This window comes from Charadrius vociferus, unplaced genomic scaffold (genome assembly GCF_000708025.1).
Source record: "Charadrius vociferus isolate BGI_N301 unplaced genomic scaffold, ASM70802v2 scaffold325, whole genome shotgun sequence".
Lineage (NCBI taxonomy): Eukaryota > Metazoa > Chordata > Aves > Charadriiformes > Charadriidae > Charadrius > Charadrius vociferus.
This window is the reverse complement of record NW_009648526.1, coordinates 1225960-1239414: the sequence shown is the minus strand read 5'-3', so window position 1 is coordinate 1239414 and position 13455 is coordinate 1225960. Positions and strand designations below refer to the sequence as shown.

At 41.6% G+C, this 13455-nt stretch overlaps 1 protein-coding gene across 1 annotated transcript in view; it reads left to right on the top strand.

The window, feature by feature from the left end:
- The window catches only part of MYO5A (myosin VA (heavy chain 12, myoxin)), an 89633-nt gene that overhangs the window by 49489 nt on the left and 26689 nt on the right, over positions 1–13455 (top strand). Inside the window, exons 16-24 of the mRNA XM_009885766.1 lie at positions 465–626; positions 2643–2740; positions 3429–3515; positions 3614–3722; positions 5231–5442; positions 6400–6556; positions 11354–11593; positions 12104–12352; positions 13428–13455. The exon at positions 13428–13455 is cut by the window's right edge and continues 60 nt beyond it. Of these exons, the coding sequence (XP_009884068.1) occupies positions 465–626; positions 2643–2740; positions 3429–3515; positions 3614–3722; positions 5231–5442; positions 6400–6556; positions 11354–11593; positions 12104–12352; positions 13428–13455 (1342 nt within the window). The remainder of the gene's footprint in view (positions 1–464; positions 627–2642; positions 2741–3428; positions 3516–3613; positions 3723–5230; positions 5443–6399; positions 6557–11353; positions 11594–12103; positions 12353–13427) is intronic.

Here is a 13455-nt window from a genome sequence, read left to right as displayed (position 1 = left end):
AGGAATGTTCTTTGTTGGCTGCTGGGTTATTCAGTGTCCCAGATATTTCTCAACCACAAAGGAGCCTGATGCACCACTGCAGTACGAGAGGATCCTGTTGTTTCCTTCTTAGATCAAAGCAGCCATATATAATTTCAGTTGGTACTTACGAAACTGCTGTCGGTATCTAACAGTTTTACATGGAAGCTATTGCTGGCTTGATGAAAAAAAAACACCCTCAAATCAGAATTTTATCTTCAGAAGGAGACTCACTGATCAAATCCAGAAAATTTTTAGTATTAAATCATGGCCCACTCACGATACTACTAGCTTGAATGCTTTTTTGCATTTGTCCCCATGTGGAGTTAAAAAAAAACAACCCATGCTTATAAAAACTGAGCCTGGATTCTAACTGTCTTAAACACAAACGGGTGCAATCACTTGCTGGATTCTTACCCTCTGTATTTTTTCTGCTGTAATACCAGTTTAAGCTGTTACCAGAGTTATTCCAGGATGAGGAGAAGGTCCTCAGCCCCACGTCAGCAACCCCTTCAGGGCGCGTGCCTTTGTCTCGAACAGCTGTAAAACCAGCCAAGGCCAGGCCAGGCCAGGCCAGCAAGGAGCATAAGAAAACTGTGGGACATCAGGTGAGTGTGAAGATGCAGCTCTATTAAATAATCTCTCCCTCCCTCTGTCTCATAGGTCTCAGGGTGTGCTGGTGCTTCTTGGGACCCCTCGTGATTTTGAGACAAGTGCAGCTGATTATGACTTACAGTTTGGAGCAAATATATCCTAATTACTAATACATTTTGGGCCACAATTTCAGGGACCTCGGTTCTTATTGTGGTGCCAAACCAAAACTGGTGTTTTTCAGAACAGCTTTAACATGCTGGATGCTGAGAAGCTTTGAAAATCTTATACTGGGTCGTTTTGATTGTGTGCTGTGTTATCTGACTCAAATCAAAAGTGGGACTTCAGTCGCCAGCAGACTTGGTTCCAGTTATCAATGGGCTAAACGTAAAATGTCCATGTGTGTGTGCCAGAATTAAATTAAAAGTATGCAGATCAGTATGGCTGGGGAACTCACTTCTTCTTTGTCACTTTCCACTCAATAGTTTTAACAGGTGTTTTCTCAAGATGATTATGTCCCCAGTCTGTGCAGATGACAGATTTTCCCTCAGACTATACATAGAAGCCGAGGGGAACTTTTTTGACAGTTTAGGACTCGTTTTTTATCTACTTGCCAGCCTGTACCACTTTGCTAGTGATAAGTGGCATTATTCTTTTGCCTGGGGCTTCCAGGAGGTCTGTGTGGATAGCTCTTTTTATGTTACTGTAGGACTGCCTGGAATATAAATTAGCTCTCAGGAAGCGTAAGTTCTTTGTATCAGGGTCCCCTGCCAATTGTTGAAGATGAACCAGCCACATCTCTTGGGTGCTCTGAGTTCAGATAAAATCACCAAAAATGCCTGGGCTTTGTCAACTGCCTTGGGTCGTTGTCGATCATTTAACAAAGATGTTAGTAGACGTCTCTGCAGTGTCATGAGCTAGTCACACTGCGAAGTGAGAATCGGGGAATTCAGAGGGTGTTTGATGTGGATATTCATAATTTCTCTGTAACCTTCCCCAAGCAAGCTGTGTCAAGCTGTGAGTGGGATTAGCAGTGGTTATTCATGCTACTGTACAGAATGCCAACCTGCCTGGCATGTGTTCATGGTACAGGCTGCAAATTCCAATCTTCTGCAAGTCATGCAAGAGAACCCATGCCCACTTCTCTTTCTAATTTGAACTTCTCTGATTTTTTAAACAGACAGTACCCTGAGGCTGGCAGAGGCCTAACAGTTTTGTTATCAAACTGAAACTATGAGTTAAAGTGTTAGGGGTACTGTCATGCTACTGCTATCGGTTAACCATGTATATTAATTTGTAAATTTTAAAGACAGCTAATACAAAAGTGATTTTTATCATATTCTATGTAGAAATAGAGGTTGGCTTAGAATCATGACTTCAACAGAAGGAGTGAAATCCATACCAATACATTTAAAACATCTAAGATGTGTTTTCATAGTTTTCTTTATCTATTAGGGTATTCTGTGGATAGAAGGATATACTGCAGTACGTTACGTGTTTGTGGTCCTGATGCTTCTTTAAAAGTGAAGCTCTTAAAACTCTCGGATATTGGACTTTCGAAGTTCTTTTCAGTAGGTCTGACATTGGTATCAGTGGAGCTGACAAAATTGATACTTCTTTTTTTACCACTCTGTTGGTTTAAAATTTATTTAAAATTAAACAGCTATTTAGTAATATGCCATGAGGTTTAGTCATGAAGAGATAGATCAGACAAAGATTAGGGTAGATGATACAGTCAAAAGCTGAAAATAACTCTGCCTATCCCATGTTTTTGTAAATTATCACATGCTGATACGGGATCTTTACTCCTGTAAAGCCTAACATTTCAAAGTCTCACTGTAAAGTAATTCACCCAAAGATAGTATCTGAAACTAAAATCTATTGCCATAACAAAAACAAGCTGGTGTTCATTCCTGAAAGCAGTATTACAAATAAGCGAATATGTCTAGGTCTGCTTCCTGAGGTTATCTCAAACATGACTGAGCTTATTGAGGCTATTCCCTAATATTTTTCCCTTTTTCTTTTTCAAAAAGTTTCGAAACTCTCTTCATCTGCTGATGGAAACCCTGAACGCTACAACTCCACACTACGTGCGCTGTATTAAGCCTAACGACTTCAAGTTTCCGTTCACGTAAGCTGGTTCATGTATGGTTTGTATGGCCTGTGCCTGGGAGGGAATCGCCCAGGGCCTTGCAGGATGGAGGTTCTACTAACCCCTGCTCAATCAGGAGTGGTGTGTCTCTTCTCTCCTGTTATGGACATTGTGTGTGTGTACATGGACTTACAGCAGGAGATGTTTTGGGATGAATAGAGGGAGAAAGACTTCCTGATGATTATTTTTTTTGTAGTTTATGGGGATATATGAGAAAAAATACCAGCTTTTTCATTGCTAGCTGTTTTAAGCGTGACTGGCAGTTTGCGCTCCTTGAGTTCATTTGACATTTGCTGGAATTTGCTTTTTCAGATTCCAACTTCTTATTCCTTATCATTTTTTCATATATTGAACTTGCTTAGAGCTTTTCTCAAAAGTCTGCTGAAAATCTGGGCACACAAAGACTCCCATGGCTATTGGGCACGTGAGCGGGAAGCAGGACAGGACAAGCAGCTTGCAGCAGCCAACGGGCTGGGCAATTCCCCAGGCAGGCTGTCCTCTGTTATCACCGAGTTGCAGAAGCACTACCTGGACTTGTTAACCACCCATCACATCCCACCGCTGCTCAGTCTCCGTGCCATTCCTGTCCTGGGTGTGCGCAGGGCCAGAGGTCCCATGTAATGCAAAACTAGCTCCACACCCACAGGCTCTTTTTATTCCTATGTAGATTCGATGAAAAGCGGGCAGTGCAGCAGCTGAGAGCTTGTGGTGTCCTGGAGACCATCCGAATCAGTGCAGCTGGCTTCCCCTCCAGGTGTGTTTGCTGCTTTTTAGATTGCTATCAGCTGCAGTTCTTCTTTTTAAGAGAATTATTCATCATTGGGACTGACGCTGTCTCTGTTTTTGGGGCAGGTGGACGTACCAAGAGTTCTTCAGCCGTTACCGTGTTCTGATGAAGCAGAGAGATGTCCTTAGTGACCGAAAGCAGACATGTAAAAACGTCCTGGAGAAGTTGATTCTGGTACTAGACTTAGTGCTAAGAGCATTTGGAATCTGAAGGAGTAAAGACAGCATGCTTTACTCCCTCATAGCCACGCTACTGCAGTACTTCTACAAAGTACCAAACCACCAATATGAGCACAGGAACCGTAGAATTTCCCAGTGTATCACAGGAAAGGAAGACAGTGATGTTAAGTGTGGGTGGGTTGAGGGTGAGCCTTACCTTGCTTAATGACAAGATGTATTAACCACACCTTAAATAAGGTATAGTTATCTGGAGGTTTTCTAATGTGGAGGTGTTTCTGTCTGTGTATGTGTTTGTGTCTTTCACACTGCTTCTCTCAGCTCCTGTGCTGAAGTCAACTTTTTTCAGTCTTTTCGTCCTCGTGATGTTGTCTCCCAGCTTAGCACTGTGGCTGTCCTCATAGCTCGGCAGCCTCTTGCTTTGCCTCTTACCCCCAGTTGCAGCCCTACGTTCCCAGGCTGTGCCATCCATACTACTGGTGTTGCACCTGAACTGTTGTGTTTCTTGGGATTTCTTAAGGACTGACAAACAGAGGAGGGCAGGCAGGCTCCAAAGAGGCAGTTCCAGCCAGTTCTCAGCAGAAGGTGGTTAACTAAGACTTACTCAGAAGTGTCGGTTAGGAAGAAAAAGAGACAAAGTTTACTGAAGATATAAAAGCAAGAAAGCTTACCTTGCTGAAGTGCAATGCCAATGTTAGGATGTTTATGGAAACAAAAAAAATACTGTGCAGGCAGGTTGGGGCTCGGCTTCTTAAATTCTATGTCATTGGGTGGACTTAACTAAAAATCTGTATGTCTGTATTTCTAGTGTTAATGTATAGTGTTAAATGTATCCTAAGCTGTAGCTCTTTGACTGCTGTTCCTTTTAACTTAACATCAAACAATCAACAAAATTAATTTTTTTCAATGTACCTTTGTATATTCTCAGTGTTTCCCTCCAGTGAGTACTGCAGTCAATAGAGACAGAGTATTATTCTGTTTCTGGTTTAGTGCTGAAATTCCAGCTGTGTTTGAGCAGCAGCAAGATGCTTTGGTCTGGTTTAGTCCCAATGGCAGTAAACGCTGGATACGTGTTGGAAACCCCAGCTGTTTTGTTTGTACTGTGTAACATGGTTGAAGATGGACAGTTCAGAGGGGTCATCTCCAATTTAAGCAGGAAATTATACACATGCATTACCTGTATTGCTTTCATCCACTGGGCCCCTTCGTCACCTCCTGTAGCCTTCCACTTCTCTTATAATCTTTGTGGTGTTGTTGTCTAAGCAAAAATCTCACCTTACTCTTTTAGGCCACGCTTGTGGCCTTATTGTATTAATTTATTAAAAGAATCCTACAAAGAAAATACTCTTCTCCCCTACTTAATTTAAGTCTAGGTTTACTTGAAATATTACACAGATAATTTTGCCTCTTTGCTAGCTGTACTTTCATTTAGCCTTTCATACCTTTTTTTTTTAATCCACTAAAATTTAATGCTGTAACTGATCCTCTTTTTACCTCTGAAAATAGGACAAGGATAAGTACCAGTTTGGTAAGACAAAAATATTTTTCCGGGCTGGTCAAGTAGCCTATCTGGAAAAAATAAGGGCAGATAAGTTGAGAGCTGCCTGTATCCGCATCCAAAAGACGATCCGAGGCTGGCTGATGCGAAAGAAGTACGTGCGTATGAGGAAGGCTGCCATCACCATTCAGAGATATGTCAGAGGGTACCAAGCACGATGGTAAGCAATGCTCGTGGGAGAACCCACACTAGCCTCAATTCAGATCCCTTTAAGTAGGACATTTAAATGTGATACATTTGTTCTCTCCTTCCTATGCTGGCTGAGAGGAAATGATTTTCCAGGGAAATTAAGGAAATTGAATGTAATGAGTATGTCTGTCCTGCCTGTTTTTGACCTTCCTGGGAGGACAGTAGCGCCTTGGCTGTAGGATGCTTAGAACAGTATGTCGTTCGTGGGAGCAGAGTACAAGTAGTACTAGGAGATAGGTTGCAGCTGAGGTAAAGCAGGACTCTTGGCTGAGTCCTTATTGCCCAGTTTCCATGTGCCCTCCCAGCTGTGTCTGTCTGCCCTGCTGGAGAAGCCATTCCTCATCCAGGGTGCAGCTGTGAAGGGAGATCCATTGGTCAGAGTCATTTGTTTGGATTGACTTCTGAGGGATGGCCATGGATGGGCCAGAGACAAGGGTAGGAGTACAGGTGTTATTGTTCAAAGACAAGGTGGTTATGAAGACTGTAAGAATCAACCTTGAGAAAGAGGCTTAGGTTAAGATGCTTTGTAATTGTCTTGCTGAGAGCACCAAGAACAAGCAAACATTCTCTACAGGTTGAGGTAGGAGAGGAGATCTGGAAGGTGGCATAGTGGAAATAGCTTTAAAGCTGGAGAAAAAGTGATAAGAAATTAAGCGGAGGTCATCTTGTTGGTTCTGTAGCACAGTTCTCAGAGGAAGTGAAAACATTTCCCCATAAAACCTTGCAAGGTTAATTTGTCATTCTGTTGTACAGCCCTAAGGTAGAATAGCAAGTAAATATGCTGTATCACTGAATATTAGGAATAAACTGAAGCGGGAAATGTAGCTCTTGAGAAAGAGGGTAAAATTATAGGATATAAAAAAAAAAATAGTATTCAAGCACTGGAAAAATAATTCCAGGTATTATTTGTGATCTTTTTCTTTTTTAGCTATGCCAAGTTCCTGCGGAGAACACGGGCTGCCATCACTATTCAGAAGTTCCAACGCATGTATGTGGTCCGCAAAAGATACCAATGCATGCGAGCTGCTACTATTGCTCTTCAGGCTCTCTTAAGAGGTTACATGGCCAGGAACAAGTACCAAATGGTAAGAAATCAAAATGATTTACGTCTTCACTCTGGCTTTATTTCCACATACTTTCAGGACAAAGATGCTCTGTGGTGTCCCTGTCAGAATCTGAAATGTCTGTGTGTGTGCTGTTACACATAATGCACAAACAAAATATCACAGCTTGGATTGAAGGACAGCACCTGGAAATTAGAAAGATCTGGTACTGCAATCAATGAACTTGTCATTTTAGAGATATTTATGTTATCATCTAATATGGATGTACCTAGACCTTCGGTGCAGTCCGTGGAGAATCTCACAGGGATTTACAGCATTTCTTGAGAAAGTTTTTTCATTTGTTATATAGAATATCGAGGCACTTATAATAAATACTGAAAATGGCCTTGTGTGAATGTGCCTCCATGAGTCCAAGTCAGTATTGCTCACATCAGTACACATATGTGATGCACTACTATTCCTATTCTGCCCCTAATTTCAGTGATTCTGAAATGGCTGATGGAATATACTAAAGGATATTAATGTTAACAAAGAGATACCCACAAAAATAGATTAAAACTTAAGCATGGGTTGTGGGGTTTTCTGTTTTTTCTTTCTTTTTTTTTATTTAATTTATTGCTGTTGGTTTTGTTTTGGAGAGAAATTGATATAACCCTGTCTTAGTGATATTGATAATATTTTCTTGATTATGCTTGATAAAAAATAAAAATTCGATTGAGAAATTAGAATTCGCTCATCAGTGATTACAGAGCTGGAAATAGAATTATGATTCAAATAGTTATACTGCAAAATGCCCCCATGTTCCATGGCACTTTTGTCTACATGAATTGTTTTAACTAGGCTCAAAAGTCAGCCTATATTTCATAGAATCATCGAATAGTTTGGGTTTGAAGGGACCTTTAAAGGTTGTCTAGTCCAACCTCCCCTGCAGTGAACAGGGACATCTTCAACTAGATCAGGTTTCTCAGAGCCCCATCCAACCTGACCTGGATCCTCTGGATGGCATCCCGTCCCTCAGGTGTGTTGACAGCACCACTCAGCTTGGTGTCATCCGCAAACTTGCTCAGGGTGCACTCAGTCCCTCTGTCTGTGTCATTGATGAAGATATTAAACAGTAATGGTCATAGTGTGGACCCCTGAGGGACACTACTTGTCACTGATCTCCATCTGGACATTGAGCCATTGACCACTAACCCCTGGATGTGACCATCCAACTAATTCCTCATACACTGAACAGTCTACCCATCAAATCCACATCTTTCCAATTTAGAGAGAAGGATGTTGTGGGAGACCATGTCAAAAGCCTTACAGAAGTCCAGACAGACAGCATCCATAGCTCTTCCTTTGTCCACTGATGTAGACACTCCATCATGGAAGGCCCCTATGTTGGTCAGGCAGGACTTGCCCTTGGTGAAGCCGTGCTGGCTGTGTTGAATCACCTCCCTGTCCTCCGTGTGCCTTAGCATAGCTTCTAGGAGGATCTGTTCCATGATCTTCCCAGGCACAGAGATGAGGCTGACAAGCCAGTAGTTCCCAGGGTCCTCCTTTCTACCCTTTTTAGAAATGGTTGCAATGTTTCCCTTTTTCTAGTCACCAGGGACTTCACCTGACTGCCATGACTTTTCAAATATCACGGAGAGTGGCTTGGCAACTACTCTCAGGACTTGGATACATCTTGTCAGGTCCCATAGACTTCTGTATGTTCAGGTTCTTCAAGTGGTCACAAACCTGATCTTCTCTTACAGTGGGAAGGACCTTGCTCCCCCAGTCCCTGTCTTGGGTCCGTCTGCTCTAGAGGTGTGGGGAGAGAGGTTGCCAGTGAAGACTGAGGCAAAATAGTTGTTGAGAACCTCAGCCTTCTCCTCGTCTGTTGTTACCAGTATCCCAGTCTTGCTCACTGCGGGGAGGTACGCTTTCTTTGACCTTCCCTTTCTAGCTGACATACCTGTAGAAGCCCTTCTTATTATTCTTTGTGTCCCTTGCCAAGTTCAGCTCCCGGCATGTCTTGGCCTTCCTGACCCCTAACTGAAAAGTTAGCCAAAAGAGTTCTCTTTTTCTCCCAAGCAGGTAAATATTGACGGCATATAACCAAAAGCCAACTAGTGCTTATGTTCCATGCGTTTCTCTTTTATATTGGAAGTTTCTGTATATTTTTCATATGTATTAAAGTTGCCTACATAGTCACATGTGAATGTGTCTAAATTATAGTGTTCTAACATACACTAACCAGAAAGTTTGAAAAAGAGTAATCCCCAATAAGAATTTCTGAGTAGTAAGATCCCCATGCTTGACTGGGCTGTGCTTTTGTACAGGTATCTACTTGCCTTTTTGTTGGAATTCTGAGCATTTTCACTATTATGAACCATATTTTATGTTGGGAGATTATATAAGATGTTTTTCACAGCGATCTGACAGATGTGACAAAGTGAGACATGGGTCACAGCAATATGTGTAGCAAGAGCCATCCTTAGGAAAACGGGAGATGATTCTGTATGCCTGAAAGGAGTTGTGGGAGTGATACACACCGCATCTGTCCTGTAGCACAAGGTTTTATAAACCTGTTATATTCCCTTTTAATAGAGATCGCAGATTTCTGGAGGGGCCCTCATAAGGGGTGGTCGGACTTGCCTGTCAGGGAGTATCCCTCTTGAGCAGTGGATTGTTCAGCACACTAAAACATGAAGTTCTGACAAGTGCCCCGGTGGTGTGCTGTGTATATGGTGTCCTCCTAAGGTGGAGTTTTATTAAAGCTGAGATGCAGGGGTGGCCAGAGAGAGACGCGCAGGTTCTGCTTGCCGTGGGAAGGTACACAAGGTTGTTCTGAAGTTCACGATGATTGCAAATGAGTGAAACCGAAAGGGTTGCCCTGTGACAGCACACCTGGGCTGAGCCGTGACTCTGTAAGTAATATATGGTACACGTGTTGTTCGTTAGGATTGTGAAAGGTCCCTGTTGTTGTTGCTAGAAGAGAGGGCATGTGTTGCAGTCACGTGACTAATTCAAGGAATTTAAAATGGTTGAATCATCTATTTCACACATCCTGGGGAAAGCTTCTGCCTGAGACATTGCAATGTGCTTCTCAGCTTGACAAGAAGTTCAGTTCCTCCACGGCTTTTACAGAAGCTTTCCTGGGAAATACCTGGTAAACTAAGTGACTTTTCTGGTAACTCTCACCTTATGCTGGAGTGGCCGGTTTCCTCACTGGATCGCATGGGGGTGAGAATTCACTGGCAGATGAGGACCATCCCTGCACAATGGAGGTATTTTATGGGACTTGTTGCTTTCAAACTTGAGGTGAAAATGTTGAAAGCTGATTATATTTGAGCTGTTCAGGCACCTGCGGGTGGGCAACCTGAAGGACTATTCCAGGAACCATGTAAGGAGGAGGTAGGAATGCTGACTGCACGACATGCAGTCAGAAGGACTTTGGCTTTTGACCTTGCTGTACTTTTGAGATAGCTATTTCCTTACCTCGGTGTGCTATTTAATCGAGTGCTGGAACTTCAAGTCTCATTTTTTCTTCAGAAAGAAATGCTAAGGGAGAAAGTTTGTGCATCTTATAATCTTGCCATTTTATCAGTGAACCTTTTAAATTCATTGATCTGGAAATGCAATGCTTCTAAAACATTTCTGTTCATTTGCTAAGAAGGATAAAAGGAAATAAAATTATTGTTATCCTGCTAGTTTGTCTTACCAGCTTTGTGGCAAATCAGTGTAAGAACATGAACTGCATATTATCTTTAAACTACTAGATCCAAGAAGTAAAATAAAATCTTAAATAGTTTCGCTCTTTAGAATAAGCAGTTTAATGTGCAGAAGCTTTATTAAGTGAACTTTAAAGTTCTAAAGTCTGGAAGCCTTGTGGGTTTGGGCAGGCTCTCTGAGCATAGCTGTGGTCTGCTGGAATTCAGGTTCTCCAGACCTGGGGGATCTCTGGTTGAATCAGTAGCTGAAGGATCCAAAAACAAGTAGTGGACTCTTCCTACTAGGAGTCTCTGGCTAACACACTGGTGAAGGTTGCTGGCATTCTTGACTGGTTTTCATAAAAAAATATTTTAAAAAAATTATTATGATCTTTTTTCCTTTACACCTCAAAACTATGGTTGACATTTCTGCCATGAAATAACTTGGAATGATTACAATATAAAATTTCTGATTAGAATAAATGGAGATTTTTCCATGATGGCAAGTCTAAGATATGCCCCAAAAGGCAAAAAAAAAGGCAACCCAAAACCAAAAAACGAACGGAAAACTGGCCAAAGTTGTAGTTTGGTCAGCTAGACTATGGCTGTCGTTTTTAACAGCTGCTACAATTTCCTTTGGGTTCTCATGCGTTACAAATGCATTGCATATCAACTGTGGTAATTTTAAACTTTGTATTGATGAATCCTGTGCACCATATATCAATGATTCTAAGATGTTTCAAGGTAAAAGATGCAGTAAAAATAAAGGACTGTATTTGTAATCTTGCAAACAGGTACCATATATTTTTGTAATTAGCTTGGATCTGACATGAACACAAAGGAATGTCTGGTTCTTCAGTGTGCCTCCAGTTCTTTCTTTCCATGTTTTTCCTTCTGGTTCCTTTTCATTTTGTTCCCTGTCATCTTCCTTATTCCTGTCTTCTTTTCCTTTTCTTTTTTGTTTAAATTAATTCCATATTCATTCCTTGTTACTCTTCACCAGAAGTTTCTCTTTTCAGGCTGAGGTGTCTCTATGCGCACATCACCTTTACACCTCTCATTATGGAGCCTGTTTAACTGAGCTGGTGTAGTTTGTAACTCTAATGCCCCTTGTGGTGTTTTTTCTTAACCGTAGATGCTTCGGGAGCACAAGTCTATTATTATTCAGAAACATATAAGAGGCTGGTTGGCTCGAGTGCACTACCGTAGGACCTTGAAGGCAATTGTTTACTTGCAATGCTGTTACCGGCGCATGATGGCCAAGAGGGAGCTAAAGAAACTGAAGATAGAGGCCCGGTCTGTAGAACGCTACAAGAAGCTTCATATTGGCTTGGAGAACAAGATCATGCAGCTGCAGCGAAAAATTGATGAGCAGGTAAAAGCTCCCTGCCCTCAGGGAAAATATTTAGAAATCTTCTCAGTAGCACTGTGGGCATTCACAGAAACACGCACTGAATTTACATTGTAAGGTATCAGTTCTCTTTTCTGCTGAAGACCATTGATAGAAGAGAAAAGGAGGCCATAGTAGAACTGGAACAGTAAAGCATCTGTTTGTGTCTGTCAGCAGCACTGAGAGAAAGTGTCTGCTCCCTTAATGTCAGTATTTCATTTGAAGCACATCGGTTGCTCTGTTTAAGAGGAAGGTGAGATGATCACATTTGACGTGTGTGGGCTTCCTGCCTGATTTGGGGTGTTGACGTGCAGGCTTTGAGACTGGACTGTACTGTCACCTTGTTAAGCAATTCTGCAAAAACAGACTGAAACTTTTTGGAAATGGGGAAGCTGCTCTTCTGCTCCCACATCTGGGTATATTCTGTAGGGAACTAGAAGTCTCCCTTAAACCAGAACTTTAACAGCTGCTATGTCTGTGTTGTGTTTTACAAAGAACAAAGAGTACAAATCTCTGCTGGAGAAGCTGAGCAACCTGGAGATCACATACAGTACGGAGACAGAAAAGCTGCGGAGTGATGTGGAAAGGCTTCGGACAAGTGAGGAAGAGGCTAAGAACGCAACCAACCGTGTCCTCAGCCTTCAGGAGGAGATTGCCAAGCTCCGGAAGGAGCTGCACCAAACTCAGTCTGAGAAGAAGACCATTGAGGAATGGGCAGACAAATACAAACATGAAACTGAGCAGGCAAGTATGCAGTCTCAGATGCATGAACAAATTTATAGGGGCCTGATGTCCACTCAGGTTTTGCCCAGGCTAAACTGCTTCAGTTGTGTAGCTGATACTTTTACAGCATTTTTAAGCAATGGTATACCTGTACAATCCTAAATAGGCTTGATACCTAAATAACTACACTTGTGGTAGAAGAATATACTAAGTCTATATATTGTATGTAAATATATGTATTCTGTCTATTCAGATTTCGGTATTAAAAGTATTTTGCAAATCCAAATACATAAGCTTCCTCAATTAATCAGAGGTAGCTCATTCATAAAAAGAAATCATTTTACCTACCTAGAGAGTGTAATCACATGGATATCAGAAATCTGTCTCATACGCAGTATTCCAAGGTAACTGGTTATACAGTACCTAATTTAAACAGTCTACTAAACCCATGTATGCGCGCGCAGTCTAGTTCAACAGGTTTTGACTAAGCCCTTATCTTTGCTTTAACCATGAACATATCGAAGAGGTTGTTTCCTGTCAAGATTACTTGCTGATAACAGTGCAAGTTTTGAATATTGGAAGAGCTGTTCCATCACTATGTGATGCTGCAGGGATACATTTCAAGATCAGATAAACATAAGGAAAAATATTAATTGATTAAGTGAAAGGAATGTGTAGTAACCATAATCAGAGACAAACGAGTAACTGGCAAACCTGGGCACAGTTAAAGTGGCACAACTTTTGGGCAGAGGCAAGATGTTAGATTATACCCAATGCAATGGAACATACAACAGAACTACCGTATTTTTTGCTGGTTTAGGAATATTTCTATTTTAAGGAATAAATTACATGTTTGGGACTTTATGGAAAAGTATTACGGAGTGGTTCAAGGCAGTTTTGGCATCTGCTCAGAAATGGAGTGCAGAACATACAGGGGAATCTGCAGTGGGACATATTTAAGACGTGTAATTTGGGAAATGAAGATGTCATAACTTAGTTCGTTGATTTCATTCTCACAACAGGGATGTAGTTCCTGTTAGAGCTACTGATGAAAGATGAACTGCATTCTGAGTCAAATATTTCATTATCTCTGTAGCTGGTATCGGAGCTGAAGGAGCAGAACA